A 20,285-nucleotide genomic window follows, 5' to 3' on the forward strand; every position below is an offset into this window, starting at 1 on the left:
TTCGGTTTTAAAAAAATGTATATACATAAAAATGTGGACATATACACGGTGGGTGTGTGCACATCATATTCTTGCATGTTCTGCTTAGATGTTGGCATCTACTAGTTTTCCTGAAACCCACCACGCTGGCTGAGGTGTCAGGCCTATCTTTATTCAGAACTTGATCTCTTGGGAAAATGGGACTTCAGGGCAAAGTTGGAGCTAGTCTCCCACTCAGGTCTTGCTAGAGATTCAGAAAAAGCCATACTGTACAGGCTAGGCGCTACTAAGCAAAGAAAGCCAAACAAGGCCAAATCTCTTTATTGCCCCTCCCTGCCCCCCCAAATCCCTGCCCCCCACAGTACTGCTAGGAACCGTCCTCAGACTCCATGCTCAGGGGCTCCCTCCGAGTACCAGGACGAAAGGCTCCCCGACCCCGAGGCAGGCGGGGGTAGGAAGAACCCGGTGTCCGAGCCTTGGAGCGCTCCCAGCGAGCACAGTCCCGAGTCCTGCGGGGTGGGGGACCCTGCCAGTTGCCAGGCCCCTTCTCTTGGGGAGGACCTTCAACCCCTTGGCTACAGGGTTCTGGCTTTAGGTCCATGGGCTCCTTGAGGGGCCCCTCAGGAGGTGGCAGTTCCTGGGTGTCACTGGTACCTTTGTGGGCATGGCACTCCCCTCCCTTTAGGTGCCTCCGTTCAGGCTGTTTCCAGGGGCCTCGACTGGCCCGGGGGGGATCTATCATAGCTTTCTGGGTCTCGCCCAACCTTTGCTGATTTGGCCCAGCCCCTGGAATCTTCTCACACGTGTACTGGGAGGCCACAGGCAGAGGAGCTGACAGGTTGGGCTGGGCAGTTGATGAGGTGGACAGTTCTGAGGCAAGGGCACTGGGTGGCTGGGATCCTCTGGAGGCATCTACAGCCGACTCCGGCTCCACAGGGGCAGGAGGCTAGAAAGAAATGAGCAGATGCAGTGAGGGAGGTGTAGTTTCCCAAAGCAGGGAGCTGTAGGCCCCTTGCTCACAGCTGAGGCTAACTGCCATCAGCCTCTAACCTTAAGGGTAGAACAGAGCTCTCCCTAGGGCCATGGCAGAGGGGCGCTGCTGGGAAGGTAGGGGGCAGTAAGGGAGGTGTGAGGAAGGCTTCCCTCACCTGCTGGAGGCTGATGAAGTACCGGTTACGCTCAGCCTCAAGGTCAATGATGCCTCCCCGCTCCTGCTGCCTCTGGTAGAGCCGCTTGCGCTCTTCTTGTTGGCGCAGGCTCTCTGCGCTGGGCTGGTATAGCTCCTGGAAGGCAGTGAGCAGAGTGAGAGCGGGGAAAAAAAAAATAGAAGGCAGACTCGAATCCCTGCTCTTTCAGGACTGCCTCAGATCTGCTTGAGGTTCTTGGGTTTGCCTCTCAGATCTGGGCTCTCAAAGCCTCAGCCTAGTTGGGGCTGTAGCTCTGCAGGGTCCCAGGCAGGTCAAGCCCAATTCTGGAGGTCCCATTTGAGGAAGATAAGATGCCATCCCTCCCTCCTTGGAGGATGCCATTATTCCTGGCTCAGATGACAAGGGAATTTCCTTACCATGGGCTGTTGGGGTTCAGGGGCTGCTTTCAGTGAGGCAAGATCATATACAAGGGGCTCTCTGCACACCGGACACTGCACACCGACTGCCTTCTAAAAATAGAGAAATCACAGCCCTGCTTCACGGCCCATAGTGCTCGCTTGCCAGCTGCCCAACCCAGTCAGCCAGGCTAATCTGAACAGGGCAGGGATGAAGGGCACAGGCACATTGAGGCAGGATAGGGCAGGGGTTGCCTCCCCAGATAGAGGTCTGGGAACTCTGAAACTGCACACAGCATGTATACATGTATATAAGAACACCCTTTTTTCTGGACAGAGGTGAGCTTTCAAATTTCAAAGGGATCTGTGACCCCAAAAAGGCGAAGAGCCCCTGGAGTCGAGGGACAGAAAAGGGTGTGAGGCGGTCAGGTGAGAGCAGGGGCTGGCAAGCTGACCTGCTTGGTTGCGGCATGCTGCCGTTCCTGCTCCTGCTCCTGGCCTTGAGCCTGTAGCTCACGCTCCATGTGCTGGATGTATCGAGCAAGGCAGTGGCAGTGGAAGTAGTGGTAACAGGGTGTTTTGGTAAAGGCCTCCTTCTCCTGAAGGGAGGAGACACAGGGCATGGCGCCGGAGCTCTCATGAGTCCTCCACTGCCAGCCCAAGCAGACGCCAGGTCCCAAGGGAGAAACCCACCTGGAAATCATAGAGGCAGATGACGCACTGGCCATGGGGGATATTATTGTCTGTGAGAATTTCCTTCCCTTTCTGAGAGGAGAGAAGACATTTCAAACAGGGAGGCAGGGGCAAGAACTGGGAACACAGCCAGGGTTCTACTATTCCCAGGGGTGAATGCGGGAATGTCTCCTACTAAGCTAGCATGTTACTTTGTGTTCATGCATTCCTGTCTCGGGGAGGTGTCCTCCCCCTGGAATCAGTCCTCCGCGTCCCTGCCCCTCCTGCCACATCAACCCAGCCGCACAATCCAATTTTGCTGTTTTTCCACTTCATAAATCACCTTTAGTACACCTCAGGGATGAAAATAATATGCCTCGAGAGAACAGAATGTTCAATTGAAACTCTTATCTTCTGGGAGGTCTTCTTTGGTTAACCCCCTCTGATTATCACTCTAAGAGGTCTGTTCTTCGAGCCAGCTTCCAGAAAAAGTTGAGGCATGGACAACCCAAATGAACAGAGAACTCAAGGGCATCAAGTTGGGCTGCAAACAAACTCCTTTGCACTGTTGTTTGAATAGCTAATATTCTGGAATTCCACAAAGCTCAAAGTGGCATTGTGGAGGCCGGGCTCAGGAGTGCTACAGTGGTCTAAGCCACTCGGACTCCAGGCCGCCCACCTTCATTCTTTTCTGAACATTTTTCTTCAAAAGTCAAAGTTTTGAAGTTTTGAAACAAGACTGTACTTAATTGTGTTTTTAATCTCAAGCAACAGAAGTTGTCTGTGTATGTGAACTTGTAGCTTTAGGTGTTCTCTGTGGGTTGTTAACTTCATTAGGGGAGAAACTGAGTAAAAGAACCATGACTTTTTTAGTCCTAGTCCACTGCAATGGCAGACTAGCCTTCAAATTTTTATTTGTGGTGAGACTCTCTAGGCAAGGTCTCTATCTCTTGCTACTTTCGGTTGCCAGTGCCCAGAGAATGCCTTGAAGCAGAATCAAGAAAAATTCAAGTTATAAAGGCAAAGTCATTTTTAGGATACTAGCATAGGCCACTTGGGGAAGCTAGGGAACTCTCTTTTGGGGGGGTGGTAGGATTCTTGGTAACAGAAAATTTCATCTTTCTGGATTTAGGCCTCACCTAAACAAGAGTAAATGAATGACTCCAGATGTATGTAAGATCCTAGGCCCATTACCTCCCCTAAGAGAAACAGCTCTAGGAGTTTCCCGAGCTAGCACACCTCTTACCTCGATGAGTTCATAGAGCATAGCAGTACCCAGCCCAGCATTGGCCACGTGGCTCAGTGCCTGTGAAATCCTGGAAAAGGGCAAAGCAAACATTAGGCCTGCTCCCTCCCCTCACCAGACTGAGCTGCAGCCCATTTTCCCTGCCCTGACCAGCCCAGCTTACTTGTGGATCTGTTCATCTGAGAGTCCTCGGGGGTTACGGATAGAGATCTGTGGCACCTCATTGGGGTACTAGTGGGAGGAAATGATGTTACTGCTAAAGCACTCCACCCCAGAGCCTCTCTCCTTTCTCCCTTTGCTGCCACAAGGCAGGGGCCTCACCTGTGTTGGGACCTGAAGCACCAGGGTGAAGCACACATACTGTGAATTCTGGTCTTCTGCAGTGGCAGGGTGCAGGGTGATGTAGATCTCCCATGGTGAGGATCTGTAGGTAGATGAAGTGGGGACCTGGGATGTGACTGGGCAGGAGTTTGAGGACCAGGAAAGATGGGAGTGAAACAGTAAAGCTGATGGAGGAAGTGAGAAGTGGGCTCTTTCTTTTGGGGGAGATTAAAGGAGTATGTCTGTCTCCATGAGAACATCTTCTCTGAATCAAGGCTCATGGATTCTGCATGAAATCTGCTCATTACTAAGGGGACTCCTGCCCACCTTCAGTTGAATACGTACCTGCCATTTCCTTTAACCACCTGTAGTTCATCCAGATAGATAGACTCTAACACCTCGACTTCAGAGGGAAGTACCCTGGAGAGACAGGAGGAGATTGGCTCACCATTACAGCTCTCCCCATCAAAGCCTGCTAGAGCCTGTGATGGCTGACTTTTACAAAACGAAATTTTGCCTGAGTGCGTTCTTTTGCTAACCTCCATAAAAACAGGGGAAATAGATTTTCTTACATTGTCAAGGGGCCAGGTAGGAAGCATGGGAATCAGAGTTTAAGGGACTATTCCTGTCAAGAGATGAGGAAATGGATTCTTGGGAAGGTGAAATGACTGGCTCAAATACCAAAGTTTAACAGGCAGAACTAGAAACAGAGCCTGACTCTGTTTAAATTCCATCGTGCTGCTGGTTGACTATCTCTGTGACCCAGAAATAAGCTGTCAAATGATTCACATCAAGGCTACCAATACCACTCCTAGCTTTCCCTACACCACTGTTCATGTGGATTCCAGTGTCTACACATACTCTCAGTATCAGTTACCCTAAGCCTACTCAAGGAGATAGCAACCTGAACAGAAAAAGAGGTCTAGGTGGTATAAATACCATGATGTAGCAGAAGAGCCACCAGTTTTCGAGTAATAGGTACTAATCACTTATAGCTACATGATCTGAGTAACTCCGTAAGCTTGAGTCACTCTGGCTACTATATGTAGGTAATGCCACCTACTGTCTAGATTTATTGTAATGATAAAAGGCTGTTTATGTAAAGTATCTAATAATATCTTGGCCATAGTATGTAGTCTAGGTTCTTTTTTCTCCTATTTGTATATAACCTTCTCCTGTAAAAACGAAAGAAAAGGATATAGTCGGTATTCAATGTATTTACGACCCTTGCTATCTGGTTGATCTAGATCAACCTGTTTAGGTCAAGATCAGGTGGCCCTGATGTCAACGAGAGAACATACATGTTTAATCAAAGAAACAGGAGTTGTAATGACACTGAAGATTAGTGATAGGCTCAAGTCCATAGCTCTGCTCAGGTAATGCACATAAGGACGCATGCTTGGTTTCCTTTACAGTTATTGTTCCTTCTTCATCAAGAGCAGGGCTGCTCTAGCATATCCCATATATTACTCGTTCTCAAATTTTCTTTTTAAGTCTTAGGCCCCTCAAAATATAAAATAGATAACAGTGGTGTGGTTTGGGTTGACGTGAGTGTGGGAGTCTCAGGACACCACAGGCTAACTGTGCAATCACTACTGGCCTCTCCATGGCTCAACGTGTCTCCTCAGAATCATAAAGTTTCCCTAAATAAGTTGAAAACCATGAGCCTAGATAGTCTCAAAAAGGCCAACAGTGGCTGGGCTCCTTGAACCAATGACATCCATGAAGAGGCTTCACCTTCCCTAGTTGTGACTTGGGACCTGGATGTGAGGTGGTGACAAAAAAGGGGGTGAGGGTAGGGAGACTGTATAATGTCCTAGTACCAAAAACATGATTCAGAATCAGATAACCTGGATTCCTAGGTCATAGGTATGCACCTTTTTGGCAAATCGATTTACCTCTTCAGGCTTCATCTAGTCCCCTCAGGTGCTCGCACCTCAATTGGAAAAAGGACGCTTTTATGTATAAATCCACCGTGAGCCTCTCAACTATTCTATGAGGTAGATGCCACACCCACTTTTTTACATCTCAGGACACTGACTCACAGAAGCTAGGTGGCCCGGTCAGCATCACACGCTAATAAAATGTGGAGTGAACCCACATTTATCCTATTTCCAATCCCAGAGTCCTTCCAGGTTTGGGTCTCTTGTTGAGAATGCTTGAGAGAAGGACTAGGAGAGCTTTGTGTGAGGTGTAAAGCTTTATTCAAACAAGCTCATTCGTGCTGTCGGGGAGGGAGAAGGTTGAGGAAAACCTCGGCGGAAATAGGCTGACCCAAGGGGAAAGGGGTCGGGGCTGGAGGGCATCGGCTCCGGGAGGTAAAAGGGAGGTGGGAGAGGTGATAAGCAGGCATCCTTGGGACCCTGAGCAAATCCACTTCAGGACAATGAGACGAGTGAGGCCAGAGAAGAGGGGATCGAGCCAGCTAAGGCGCGGCCCGAGCTGGCCTGGCCTCCTCTCCCGTCCGATCGGTGCCCCTCCACCCTCAGCTCCCCGGTACAGAAGCTCTCTCAAGAAGACATGTCAGCGCCGCTGCCACCCCTTATCCCTCGCTCCGCCCCACAAGCCCGCCGTACGGACCGTCCGCGGCCACCGCCAGTCTCCGGGACCGGACCCAGGCGGCCAGCCAAAGCCCATGCCCCCAGAGTTACCAGTCCTCCTCCCCCGCAGCTGCCGACGCAGACGCCGCCATGTCTCCTCCGGCCCACAGCCGGAACCGGAAATGCCCTCTGGGAAGTCGGAGGCGGCGAGGAGGGAGCCGGCGCGCAGCCGTTTCCAGGCAACCGTGGACTCCGGGTCCTCAGGGGGTCCTGAGGCCCAAGGGACGGCTCGGAAGTGCCCTAGGAAGTGCCTATGGGCAGTCCTCCGTCTCTCCCAAAGCCTGAGCGCCTCTGTCCTCTGGGCTTCTTCTGGCCAATTCCAACGACTACAGCTGGTAACAGTGGGAGTCCAAAGAGTCCGGCTGTGGGGGGGAGGGGAAGAATTGTAAGTCAGGCAAAGTGTGCAGGCAGCCGGGCGGGGCGGGGCTGAGGGCCCGGGCCCACGTCCCTCGGCCTGAGGAGCTGGAAGCGCCTAGGCTGGGGGTGAGCGAGGGGCTCCGGTCTGCGAAGCGCGCCGGCCGGGGCCGTGGGCGGGCTGCTGGGCAGGTTGGCGGTGGCGGGAACTTGGGAGAGGCTGGGAGGGGCGGGGTCGGTGGGTCTGGCCGGATGGAGGGGGCGGGGGGGGCGGGGCGAGGACGCGGCTGGGGCGGGGGAGGGGGCGGGGCCGGGCGGTCGGGTGTGCGCGGAGAGGGAAGGGGGCCACTGCGTCCTACGGGAACGGAGTTGGGGTGGGGTGGGGGGGGCTGGAAAGGAGGGAGAACGACAAGAGGCGCTCTGTTTGCTCCGAGATCTCGTCTTGCCATTCACTCCACTACGATGTTTTTGAAGCCTGGATTATTATGAAAAAGGAAAAGGCAAGGTGGCTAACATTAAGCTTTCTTCCATGCCCCGCACCAGGCCTCCTAGATGTGTAGACCTGTCCCTGGAGCTGTAGCTCTTCACCACCATCTCTACCTCCTTCCTTCTGAGGGATCCTGAAGCCTCTGTCATGGAAAAGTACCACGTGTTGGAGATGATTGGAGAAGGCTCTTTTGGGAGGGTGTATAAGGGTCGAAGAAAATACAGTGCTCAGGTGGTGCACAAAGAGGGGCGTCTCTTGGGTGGGATTCTGTACCTCCAACTACTGTGGAAAATGGGACCAGATTACCGGCCAGTATTCCTGAAGCACTCTCTCATTCCTCTTACAGAGTAGGAGCTCTAATATTGGATTACTTGAGTTCAGATCTTAAGTCCACCACTTTGTAGCCTTTGAACTATGGACAAGTTACTTAACCTCTCAGCGTTTCTTTCCTCATCTCTAGGATGAGGATAAAAACAGTATCTGATTGATGGGGTTTGAGGATTAAATGTGATTAACACTGAATCACTACGCTAGTATAGTGTCTGGCACCTAGTAAACAGTAAATAAATTATGTTTATTATTATTCTCTCTGTCAAGCCATAGCAGAAGAGAGAGACCACTTGAACTCTATTCTTTCTTCATTTTTTTCTTCTTTCTCTTTCCCTTAAATCTTTTTTTTTTTTTCTTTCTCTTAAATCTTTACCCAGAGTGCTTTACCCAGATTAGAACACCTCTCCCAGAATCCACCAAAGGGATCTGCCTGGTGGAGGCTGTTTTGTCCTAGGGCAGGGGGTGGGGGAGGCCTAGATAAGGCCAGGGTATATGGGGTAAGGGGAGTAGCTGACTAGTGGGTAATGAGAATTTGTTCAATCTAAAGCCTGAGTTCTGGAACTCTGAGATGAATGTTTCAATAGCGTGATTAGGCCTTGATGTTTCATCTTACCACTGACAGGTGGTGGCCCTGAAGTTCATTCCAAAATTAGGACGCTCAGAGAAGGAGCTGAGAAATCTGCAACGAGAGATTGAAATCATGCGGGGTCTGCGGCATCCTAACATAGTGCATATGCTTGACAGCTTTGAAACTGACAAAGAGGTGCACTTGGGTTTTGGGTCACCCTTCCCCAAGAAGAAGGCTCCCAGAAATTTCCTGACCTCACAATGCATAAATCTGGAGCCATCAGTACCATTGTCTTCTCCCTGCAGGTGGTGGTGGTGACAGACTATGCTGAGGGAGAGCTCTTTCAGATCTTGGAAGATGACGGAAAACTTCCTGAAGACCAGGTACCTTTCCTGGCTCAAACTTCTCCTCTCCCCTGACCTCTTTTCAGCTTAAGGACTGGTAGGGAAAGCTCGGGGCACTGACCGTCACCATTTTGAAAAGTCCTGAGGAAAATACAAGACTCTGGGTGTCTATGGAGTCAGTGTGGTGTGACAGGAAAGTATGTGAACACTGGAGCTCAAATCTCTGAGTACAGAGGTTGACCCTACCACTTTCTAGCTGGATCTTCGTGGGTAAGTTCATTTAACCTCTTTGTGCTGTTTCCTCATTTAAAAATGGAAGTAATTATAACGTCTGTTTCATGAGGCTATTGTGAAGATTAGTGAATTCTTTTTTTTAAAAAGATTTTACTTATTTATTCATGATAGACACACACACACAGAGGGACAGAGACACAGGCAGAGACACAGGCAGAGGGAGAAGCAGGCTTCATGCAGGGAGCCCGATGCGGGACCTGATCCCGGGACTCCAGGATCAGGCCCTGGGCCAAAGGCAGGTGCTAACCACTGAGCAACCCAGGGGGATCCCTAGTGAATTAATTCTTGTAAAGTGTTTAGAAGAGTGCCTGACACACAGTATTCAATATAGTTAGTTATTATTGCTATTATTTTTTAAGATTTATTTTTTTTAAGATTTTATTTATTTATTCATGAGAGACAGAGAGAGAGAGAGGCAGAGACACAGGCAGAGGGAGAAGCAGGCTCCATGCAGGATGCCCAACGTGGGACTCGTCCCGGGTCTCCAGGATCACACCCTGGGCTGAAGGCAGCACTAAACCACTGAGCCATTTGGGCTTCCCAATTTTATTTATTCTTTTGATAGAGATAGAAAGAGAAAGAGCGTGTGCCTGCATGCACAAGCATGGGGAGTGACGGAAGTGGGGAGCCTGACTTGGGGCTCAACCCCAGGACCCTCAGATCATGACCTGAGCCCAAAGCAGCTGCTTAACCGATTGAGCCACCCAGGCACCCCAGTTCACGATTATTAATGCTGTTTCTTCCCTAAAGGCATCTTTAGGGAAGAAGGGCTAGTGTGTGGTACCAGAGAGGGCAGGAAGGTATAAGGGGGCGTAGTTAAGGCAGGATTCACCACCAAGACCTAGTGGTTAGCAGTGGGATTTGGTTGAACACATTCTCCAGCCACACTCGTTGTAGGGATTTCTCTGTACCCTAGCAAGCAAGTAGGCCCCCCTCAAGACTTCTTACTGCATCATTTTATCTCCTTCTAAGGATTATTATTTGTAAGTCATCATTTCGTCCATTTTTTCTATCTTATTCGTTTGCATACTTCTCTTGAGAAAAAGAACTTTGTCTCATTTAATGACAGCTAACGTATGTTGAAGGTTTACTAAGTGCCAGGCACCATTCTGAGTATGGAATGCTGTAATTTATTTAATCCTTGCAGTAATCCTATAAGGGAGGTGGTATTATTATCGTCACTTCGTAAATGACACATCTGAAAGGCATGAGATAATTTGCCCATCGTGGTCATGTGGCTACTGAGACTCAGAACATTTTCCTTGAGTGAGTGAATGAACAAGTGAAAGAATGAATGAATGGGGCAGCAAGAACTAAGGAAGATGTTATGTGAAGCTCTGGAAGAAAGAAAAAGAAGAGAAGATGACATCAGTAATTTAGGGAAGTGTCTTTGGAATCAACAGGAGTCTCCTTCGTCTGACCTCTCCTTTTTGTTGCACCCGTTTGACCCCTAGGTTCAAGCCATCGCTGCCCAGTTGGTGTCTGCTCTGTACTATCTGCATTCCCACCGCATCCTCCACCGAGACATGAAACCGCAGAACATCCTTCTTGCCAAGGGTGGTGGTATCAAGCTCTGTGACTTTGGGTGAGGAGAAGACTGACCTTCCTTCTCTGCTTCTAGTTCTGTAGGGAGTCTTAGACCATATGCTTGACTTACCCGGGTCTCATATTAGAACCCGAGCTGGAGACTGGGATTCCTATTGGGTCTTTTGAAAGGCGCTCTCTGTTTGCATTTGGGATATCTCACACAATGACAGGTAGTAGTCAGCAGGCCTAGTTTATATTGATCATACATTCTCTCTTCCTATTTCCTTCCATCGTCTCCTGCAGATTTGCCCGGGCGATGAGCACCAACACGATGGTGCTGACCTCCATCAAAGGCACACCACTTTATATGTCTCCAGAGCTGGTGGAAGAGCGACCATATGACCACACCGCAGACCTCTGGTCTGTGGGCTGCATACTGTATGAGTTGGCTGTAGGCACCCCTCCCTTCTATACTACAAGCATCTTTCAGCTGGTCAGCCTCATTCTCAAGGACCCTGTGCGCTGGCCAACCACCATTAGTCCTTGCTTCAAGGTAACAAACATAGAAAGGGAAATTACTTTTGCATCAGACACCTGTGTTCCTGTGCCCCCGATCCCTTTTCAAAAATCTGGGGCAAGACTTTGCAGTTACTGAATGAATGCAGGAGCTGGGCCAAGCTGCCTTGCTTTTCTACTGCAGGGGCGGATTCTGGGAGGCTGTTCTAAGATCGGCCAAACGGGAATAGCAGACTCTGCTGGGGGCAGATTATTCTTTATCGCAATGGGAAGGTAATTTTGAGCCACGAGGGACAGATGCTGTCCTCTTACACACTCTCTATCCTGCTTATTTGCTATCAGATGCAAGATGATGTTTAGATTTGCCCACAAAACTTTCAGTCTTCCTGAAAGAAGGAACCCTCAGACATCCAGACAGCCAGAGCTAGTGGGGCTAGCTCAGTGATAGGGGCAGATGACAGAAATGCTGCTTGTTGATTGTAGCTAAGTTGCAGCAGGGGAAGGGGGGGAGGTGGGAGGGAGGGAAAAGAGTTGACCCTTTTTTTATTTCTTATCTAGGGCAAAATTTAGGCCCTCAATGGAATTTAAATGCAACCTTTTCCCAGAGTGCAGTCTCATTATAACTTTCCCTTGCCCTGTCTGAGATGAAAAGGGACAAGTTTCTCCCTAACCTATTTAGTTGGGGAGGCTCAAGTAGTTATCAAAGTGAATCTAAACAAAAGAAACTTCTGTGAGTGAGAGACACAAGATATTCATTCTGTCTTAGAGCAGACACGTAGTCATCTTCATTCAGCAAGAGCCATAGTACACTAATCACCTTGTTTTAAAGCAGTGGTCATCACCTACCAGTACCTTCTATTCCAGTTTTAGGCCCAACTGAGGATTTTCCCAAGATTACCTCATAACAGATGTACCTTTTTCAGAGGCAGTCTCCCTTTCCCACCACCGTCTGAAAACTTGCCAAAAGATTTCTGTTTTGCGTGCTCCCAAACCTATCTTTACACAGTGACTTTGTGTGTGAGTGTGCGTTTAGCCACAAATGCATCTGTTCCTACCTGGCTGCAGACAAACCCACAATCAAAGGGAGGACACAGTGAGCGACTTGGACCCCTTTGAACGTTTGCTTTCTGAAGATGATTATGAAGGTGACAGAATGTTTCTGGATAGGAATTGGGGCTTTCCGGGAGGTGAGGCGGTGAAGTCTGTCTCTGGAGCCAGGGAAATGAGGCCTGAGGATAGGGCTAGAGAGGCTGTGATCAAGACCAGCTAGTTTGCTGAAGGAATGGACTCAGGAGTCTTGGTTTCCTGCTTCTACTGGGGAGCTGAAGAGAGCCTGTAGGAAAGCAAGGACCCACGGGTTATTTTTTCTTTCCACAGAGCTTCCTGCAGGGACTGCTCACCAAAGACCCCAGGCAGCGTCTGTCCTGGCCAGACCTCTTACATCATCCTTTTATAGCTGGTCGTGTCACCAGTGAGTCATTATGGTTCCCAGGGCTTTGGCACTTCCCTGGTGTTCTTTTCAACCCACCCTCGTCCCCCATGTCTGGATGCAGTGCATCTGCTTTACCCTACCAGCTCGAACTTTCTTTCTTTTTTTTTTTTAATTTATGATAGTCACAGAGAGAGAGAGGGGCAGAGACATAGGCAGAGGGAGAAGTAGGCTCCATGCACCGGGAGCCTGACGTGGGATTCGATCCCGGGTCTCCAGGATCGCGCCCTGGGCCAAAGGCAGGCGCCAAACCGCTGCGCCACCCAGGGATCCCTCGAACTTTCTTCCTAGCCCCTTGCCTGACCTTTGCCACTTCCCATGCCACCCCACCCCACTCCCTCTTTCTCACGTTGTTAAAATGATCTTCCACAGAAGCCTGAAGACACTGAGGTTGTCTCTGGCTAAGTGGAGATGATGGCTCCACTCCAGTGTGATCACATATTCTTCCCTCTTTCTTCCTTGCAGTAATAACTGAACCAGGAGGCTCAGATTTGGGCACCCCATTCACCAGTCATCTACCCCCAGAACTTCAGGTCCTAAAGGAACAGCAGGTGCATCGACTGGCCCCCAAGGGCAATCGATCTCGCATCTTGCGACTTGCCTGTAAGCGCATGGCTGAGGAGGCCAAGCGGAAGGTATGTGAGACAGAGGGGACAGGTGACATGACTAGACTAGCGACTGGGAAAGTTGGAGAAGGAAGGTGAGAAAGGGCCATGAATAGAAATCATAATGCCTTGTGGCAACCACATGGTTTTGATGCCGTGTCTCCTGCCCACTTCCCACAGAAACACCAGAACACAGGACCTGCCCTTGAGCAAGAGGATAGGACCAGCAAGATGGCTTCTGGCACAGCCCCTCTGCCTAGACTAAGAGCCACTCCTCAGGAACCAGGCCTCATAGCTGGGATCTTGGCCTCAGAAATGAAGAGCAGCTGGGCTGAATGGGGGGCTGGAGAGACCCCCCCTGCACCTCGGTGAGGAAAGGATAGTCAGGGATTTATAGGATGAGGTATCTTGCGGATTGATTTAAGCTAAAGCTAAAGCTTTAGCCAAAGCAAATACAATATGGTGCCATGGTGCCTAGCACCATTTAGCCACTGCCTAAATGGAGACAGGGCCCTGGGAGTCCAAGGCCTAGGTTCTTGAATTCTGATTCATCAGAATATTTTTCTGATTCATCAGGAATCAGAACTTTCTATTCTCTATGCCTTTATTAACTGAGAAAGAAAGAATGTCTCCGTGCAAAAGGGAAGATTGAGTTGCAAGCTCCAAGTGAAAACCGCCAAGGTAGACTTGAGAGTAAGATCCAAAGTGGAAGAGCAGTCAAGAATAAGTGTGTAGTGGTCAACATCCTGTCCTACAAGAGAGCGCTCCCCTATCCAATCCTTTATGGCTTATTCTTCATTCTTATCCTGGGCCTAGAGAGAGGGAAATGTTCCTGAACCTCACAGGAACTCCTCCTACTCCCTGTTCCTCTGGCAGGGAAAACCAGATCACCCAGGATTGTGAACAAGCTGACCCAGAGCTGAGGCCAGAGGTGGTGGGCCAGCAGAGCATTGATGCAGTGGACCTAGAAAATGAGGTAAGCCCTAAGGGGCTCCATTTGGCCTTGACCCTGCCGGGAGATGTTGGATCTGGGTTACAGTGATTCCCAACTATCCAAGCAAGTATGAGCTCCCCTTGTGTTAAAAATTGCTTTTTTATTATAATTTGTAGATTTTAATTGCATAGTGTCTGAACATATAATTATCAAAAATTGGAACACATAGGTAAAAATGAAGCCTTACCCCATCTGGAGCCTTACCCCAATCCCAGAGGTGTCTGCTGTTATTAGTTTAGTCTTTCTTCTTCCAGACTTCCTGAATTTTTACATATATGTATATGCACACACAAATCTACAGTTTGGCTGTTCTTACGTATCTGAGTTCACACCACGTATACTGTTTTACATTGTGCCTCACTTACCATATAACCTGTTTTGGAGAGCCTTCTACATCTGAACATGTAGTTTTGGGGGGATTTTAACTTTTTATTTTTATTAAGTTTCAAACTTAATAATTGTGAAGAGGCCACAAAAAGTTCCTGTATACCCTTCACACAAATTAGCCCACTGTTAAAATGCTGCCATAGTTGCTTTGATTCTCTCTCTAGATATCTGCATATGGGTGTATCTTTATTGAGTCATTTTAGGGTCAGTTGCAATTATGTCCCTTTACTCCTAAGTGCTTGAGTGCATATTTCTGAAGAATGAGACCATTAACCTACACCGTGACAGTACAATAACAGACGTCAGAAATTTAATGCGGATATAATTCTTTTACTTCATCTACAATCCATATTTAAAGTTTGCCAGTTGCTCCAGTAATGTTCTTTATAGGGGAAAAATTTTTTTTCCCAGTCCATGCTCTAATCTGGTGTTACATATTGTGTTTAGTTGTTATGCCTCATGAGTTTCCTTTATTCTGGAAGAGTTTCTAGTTTTTCTTTGTTTTTCATAACTGACAATTTTGAGGTACAGAGGCCAGTTATTTTATAGAATGTTCCTCAAATTCAATATTTCCTCCTGATGAGATTCGTTTATGTATGGGAATACTACATAAGTGATACATCCCCCCTTCTACACTCTTTTTATTTTTATTTTTTTAAAGAGAATTCTTTTTTTTTTTTAAGATTTTATTTATTTATTCATAGAGACACACACAGAGAGAGAGAGAGAGGCAGAGACACACAGGCAGAGGGAGAAGCAGGCTTCATGCAGAGAACCCGATGCGGGACTCAATCCAGGGTCTCCAGAATCATGCCTTGGGCTGCAGGCGGCGCTAAAGCGCTGCGCCACCGGGGCTGCCCCCTACACTCTTTTTAATAACTTCATAATATTTCCTAAGATGGATGTGCCATGATTTATTATTCCCTTACTGATTGCCTTTATGATATTTCCAATTTTTTAAATTAGAAACCATGTTGTGATAGACATATTTTTAGATACCTCTTTAAGAACACATGCCAGTATTCTCCAAGAGACTTTTCAAGACCCCTCAAGTGCTGTCAACTGTACCTTTTTAAACTGGTGGTTGGAAAAAATACATCTGTACCAAAGAATTCACTGGTTCTTGCATCTACTCCAATGATTCACCAGGTTGAGTGACCTCTTTTATTCCCCTATGCTTCAGGAGCCAGATAGCGATGACGAGTGGCAACACCTGCTAAAGACTGGTGAACCTGTGCCCATCCAACTGAAGGCTCCTCTCACTCTGCTGTGCAATCCTGACTTCTGCCAACGCATCCAGGGTCAGCTGCATGAGGCTGGAGGGCAGGTAACGGGCACAAGTAACGGGATTTTAGACTATGTTAGTCACAGATGAGGCATGAAAAAAACAGGAGAAAAAAGGAGGTTTGTCCCTTTCCAATTCTCTTTCAATTCATCTGTTTAATTCAAGATTTTCTAAGCTCCTTTAGTAACACAGAAAGAACAGTCCTTGGCTCTCTAAAGTAAATAAATATTTTTTAAAAAGGAGGCGCCTTGGTGGCTAGTCGGTTGAGTGTCTGACTCTTGATTTCTGCTCAGGTCATGATCTCAGGGTTGAGAGACCTAGTCCAGCCTCAGGCTCCACATTCAGGAGGGAGTCTGCTTGAGATTCTCTTTCTCCCTCTGCCTCTCTGCCCCCTGTGCATGTAAGCTCGTGTATGTGCTCTCTCTCTCTAATAAATACATAAATCTTAAAAAAAAAAAAAAAAAAAAGAACAGGCCTCAATTTTTCTGAAGCAAAAAACATTCATCTAGAGCAAGAATGGGCAAACTTGGATGGTAAATGTTTTAGACATTGAAGAGCAAGAGGCAAAAATGGAGGATATTGTTAAGTCCTTCCATGATGAGAGAAAGCTCTCTTCCACACAATTTTATTGATGAAATTAAAGTATAGATATAGTAAGTATGTAAGAGGTTCTAACATAAATATAGTAATGAGAAGAATGAGATTCTTTTTTAAAGGATAGCATTTTAATTTGCATTCATAATAAGTGTTTTTTTTCTTACAAAGGCTTTCCTTTTTTTTTTTTTTTTTTTTTTTTAAGGCTTTCCTTTTCTGAAACACCATGTTCTTCCTTGCCAGGAACTCACCAAAATATGTTGCCTGCATCTCTTTCCTTCTCTTTTCCTTAAAGTTTTTTTTTTAGTGCGTTTTATAAAATGTACCAAATTGTGAGACCGTCACTATAATATATTTTTAGAATATTTTTATCCCTCCATTAAGATCCCTCATACCCATTTACAGGTAATTATCAGTCCCAACCCTGGCCTCAGACCCCTGTCTACTTTCTGTCTCATAGATTTGCCTTTGCTGGACCTAAATGGAATCATAAAAATATACAGTCTTTATATTTGGTTCCTTTCATGTAGTAGAATGTTTTTGAGGTTTGTTCTTCTTGTGAGGTGTATCAATACTTCATTTCTCTTTGTTGCTGATTAGAATTCCATCATATGGATGTATCACATTTTGTTTATTCACTCACTAGTTGATGGACATTTGAATTGTTTCCACTTTTTGGCTTTTGTGAATAACTTTGCCATTCAGGACATTCACGTGGAAGTCTTTGTGTGGGCATACATTTTCATTTTTCTTTCTTGGATACCTAAGAATTGCTGGGTTGTATGGTAATTTATATTTATCATTTTAAGAAGCTGCTAAACTATTTTCCAAAGTGGCTGTCTCATTTTGCATTCCCACCAGCACTGTGTGAAGGTCTCTGTTTCTCCATGTTCTTGCCAACATATATTATTGTTTGTCTTTTTATCACAGCCATTCTAGTGAATGTGAAATAGTGTCTTATTGTCATTTTAATTTGAATTTTGCTAATAACTAATGAGGATCTTTTCATGTGCTTATTAGCTCTTTGTATTTCTTCTTTGGCGAAATATCCATTCAGTCATTTTGCTCATTTTTAAATCTGGTTGTTTGAGTTTTAAGAGTTCTTTGTATATTCTGGGTAGGAGACCTTTATCAGATATATGGTTTGCAAATATTTTCTCCCAGGCTCTGATTTGTCTTTTTATTTTCATAAGAGTGTTTTTTGAAGCACAAAGGTTTTGAATTTTGATGACGTCAAGTTACCATTTTTTTTTCTTTTGTGGATTATGCTTTTGGTGTTAGAAGAAAGAATTCTTTTCCAAACCCAAAGTCTGGAAGACTTTTCTCCCATGTTTTTTCTTTTTTTTTTTTTTTTTTTTTAATTTTTATTTATTTATGATAGCCGCAGAGAGAGAGAGCGAGAGAGGAGGCAGAGACACAGGCAGAGGGAGAAGCAGGCTCCATGCACCGGGAGCCCGATGTGGGATTCGATCCCGGGTCTCCAGGATCGCGCCCTGGGCCAAAGGCAGGCGCCAAACCACTGCGCCACCCAGGGATCCCCTCCCATGTTTTTTCTAAAAGTTTTTTAGTTGGAGCTCTAATATTTATGTCTCTGGCCCATTTTGAGTTACTTTTTATGTATAACGTGAGGTAGGGATCTAAGTTCATCTCTCTGCATGTGGCTGTACAGCATCCATGGTCTAAGGCACCCTTTTCCTCATTGAATTGCCTTGGCACCGTGCACCTCCCTCTGGCCCTTCCGTGCTGTCCTCGCTGTCTTCACAGTGTTGGGTAACTTCAATTGGGTAGCCCCAGTGGCACAGCAGTTTAGCGCCGCCTGCAGCCCAGGGCGTGACCCTGGAGACCTGGGATCGAGTCCCACATTGGGCTCCCTGCATGGAGCCTGCTTCTCGTTCTGCCTGTGTCTCTGCCTCTCTCTCTCTCTCTCTCTCTCTCTCTCTCTCTCTCGTGTCTCTCATGAATAAATAAAATCTTTTTTAAAAAAATAGGGAGGCAGGTGAAAAGCTCTGCCTCCAGGGTAAAACTTTGGAGTTTGAATTCCAGCCAACTACTCTTTAGCTGTGTGATAATTGACTCCTTACTTAACCTTCCTATAGACTTTAATCTTCTCATCTGTAAAATGGATAATTGTGTTTACTGAGCAGGTTATTGTAAAAGAGTAAATGAGCAAATAAGTGAAAAGATTTAGAAACAGTGAATGACATGTTATAAAGCACTTGATGTAAATGTTATTCTCTTTTGAAGAGTGACTTTTTGTTTTTATTTTAAATTTTTTTAAGGATTTTATTTATTTATTCATGAGACACAGAGAGAGAAAGGGAGGCAGAGACACAGGCAGAGGGAGAAGCAGGCTCCATGCAGGGAGCCCGATGTGGGACTTGATCCTGGGTCTACAGGATCACACCCTAAGCTGAAGGCGGCGCTAAACCACCGAGCCACCCAGGGATCCCGAAGAGTGACTTTTTAAAGAATAACCATGTTTGTTTGTTTTAAAATTTTATTTATTTATTCAGGAGAGACACACAGAGGCAGAGACCTAGGCAGAGGGAGAAGCAGGCCCCCTGTGGGGAGCCCCATGTGGGACTTGATCCGAGGACCCCAAGATCACTACCCGAGGCAAAGGCAATTGCTCAGCCACTGAGCCACCCAGGTGCCCCTAAAGAATAACCGTTTAAGAGTATCATACTGCCCTTACCTTGCAGGTTGTATAAAAATAAGTGACAGACTGGATTTGCCCTGCGAGTCATAGTTAAGTTTTGATCTAGAGTTAAGATAATACTATTTTATCTGTCTGGAGTTGAAGGACATTATTTTATGTCTGTTGGTTTTAATCTTTGGAAGTATGTGTGTGTGCATGCATGTTTAAGGTGAAGGGCTGGAGAAGGAAGGGAGCAGATAGCGATAACACTAGGTCTGACAGAGATTTAGGGGAGGCCCCCTTTCCATTGGTCCCTGCTGTTGTAAGTCAGGTGACCTGTCCATCTATATTTCTTTTCCCTGGCACTGTTTCCCTTTTTCTGTGGTCTCCCTCTCTGGGTTTTGGAGTCCCAAAGAAAGGAGTGAGAACATTTGGTCTGCTTTGCCAACTCCTTGGAGGACACTGGTATTTGTGACTTTCCTTTTCCCTCTGATAATAGCAATTACTGTCTGTTTCCCTCATGTCACCCAGATCCTGAAAGATGTGCCGGAGGACGCTTCCCATATCCTTCCTGCACTTCGGGTCCTGAGCAGTCTTCTATCCAGCTGCAGCGACTCTGTTCCCTTGTACTCCTTCTGCCGTGAGGCAGGGCTCCCCGGGCTCCTGCTCAGCCTGCTCAGACACAGCCAGGAGAGCAACAGTATCCAGCAGGTAAGCACGAGGCCAGGAGCCTCACAAGACTTACAGAAATTTCTTCACTTTCCATGTCTCTTCTTCCAAGTGTTGTTTCTATTCAGGCCCCAGCGTTTTTTTTTTTTTTTTTTTTTTTAAGATTTTATTTATTTGACAGCACACAAGCAGAGGGAGCTGCAGGCAGAGGGAGAGGTAGAAGCAGACTCCCCACTGAGCAGGGAGCCCAATATGGGGCTCCATCTCAGGACTCCGGGATCACGACCTGAGCCAAAGGCAGATGCTCAACTGGCAGAGACAGCCAGGTGCCCGGCCCCCAGCCTTTTATTTTCTTTTCTCCTGTGCAGTTAGTAGATCATGAGTTGCAAACGCCACTGCCTTCTGAGGCCAGACAGATCACGTCAGTCAGCGAAGTAGACTGTATGACTCTATGAATAATGGGAAACATGATAAACTGGAGAGCTCGAGCCCAGTCTGAATGGGAAATCCCCTCAGCTCCAGCTCACTGTTGCCACACAAGAACATGGGCCCAATGTTGCTAGATCTTCCAGTTTTCTAAGAAAAGCAAGAAATCCAGATGTATATGCACAGTTTCCCAAAAGGTAGAGCGCTGCGTTTTGGAATGTCAAATCCTAGGCTTTCATTGACCCAATTTTATGGAAACAAAAGTATGGAAATTCAGAGATTCACCTACTCATACACAGGCACTAAGTTGTACGTGGTCACAGGGATGATGAGTAGAGGAGCTAGGGTTGAGGCTTAATGTGTCTGAGGCTGAATCCCTACCTCCCATTCTGTGTTGTGCTGGGGCTGAGCTGAGAG

The 20,285-nt window shown here is 47.0% G+C and overlaps 2 protein-coding genes across 11 annotated transcripts in view; one reads left to right on the forward strand and one right to left on the reverse strand.

The window, feature by feature from the left end:
* RNF25 (ring finger protein 25) lies at window positions 1-6,544 on the reverse strand. 2 transcript variants are annotated; one of them, XM_025441816.3, is made up of 10 exons: window positions 6,413-6,544; window positions 4,107-4,181; window positions 3,762-3,864; window positions 3,604-3,671; window positions 3,441-3,510; window positions 2,216-2,287; window positions 1,978-2,121; window positions 1,544-1,636; window positions 1,128-1,262; window positions 1-925 (listed from the first exon to the last, which is right to left on the reverse strand). In XM_025441816.3, the coding sequence occupies exons 1-10, from the start codon at window positions 6,451-6,453 to the stop codon at window positions 347-349; spliced, it is 1,380 nt and encodes a 459-aa protein (XP_025297601.1). In that variant the 5' UTR covers window positions 6,454-6,544; the 3' UTR covers window positions 1-346. The 2 variants fall into 2 exon arrangements, with proteins under 2 accessions (XP_025297601.1, XP_048962567.1); XM_049106610.1 differs by lacking the exon at window positions 2,216-2,287.
* The window catches only part of STK36 (serine/threonine kinase 36), a 24,478-nt gene continuing 10,676 nt past the window's right edge, over window positions 6,484-20,285 (forward strand). Inside the window, exons 1-12 of one of the 9 annotated variants that reach the window (XM_025441801.3) lie at window positions 6,484-6,696; window positions 7,150-7,215; window positions 8,155-8,295; window positions 8,406-8,483; window positions 10,193-10,323; window positions 10,569-10,818; window positions 12,159-12,252; window positions 12,736-12,905; window positions 13,056-13,243; window positions 13,752-13,851; window positions 15,440-15,583; window positions 19,305-19,484. In XM_025441801.3, coding sequence (XP_025297586.3) covers window positions 6,484-6,696; window positions 7,150-7,215; window positions 8,155-8,295; window positions 8,406-8,483; window positions 10,193-10,323; window positions 10,569-10,818; window positions 12,159-12,252; window positions 12,736-12,905; window positions 13,056-13,243; window positions 13,752-13,851; window positions 15,440-15,583; window positions 19,305-19,484 — 1,755 coding nt within the window. The other 8 variants (XM_025441803.3, XM_025441806.3, XM_025441802.3 and 5 more) reach the window with 8 other exon arrangements.

This window comes from Canis lupus, chromosome 37 (genome assembly GCF_003254725.2).
Source record: "Canis lupus dingo isolate Sandy chromosome 37, ASM325472v2, whole genome shotgun sequence".
In the NCBI taxonomy this organism is placed as follows: Eukaryota; Metazoa; Chordata; class Mammalia; order Carnivora; family Canidae; genus Canis; species Canis lupus.

Excerpts from the sequence above, each read along its gene's own strand:
- RNF25 (XM_025441816.3), bottom strand. The coding sequence starts at position 6,453 with ATGGCGGCGTCTGCGTCGGCAGCTGCGGGGGAGGAGGACTG. Across the intron at positions 3,865-4,106 it reads GTGGTTAAAGGAAATGGCAG|ATCCTCACCATGGGAGATCT; the intron begins GTACGTATTCAA and ends ATCTACCTACAG. Across the intron at positions 3,511-3,603 it reads TCAGATGAACAGATCCACAA|GATTTCACAGGCACTGAGCC; the intron begins GTAAGCTGGGCT and ends GCCCTTTTCCAG.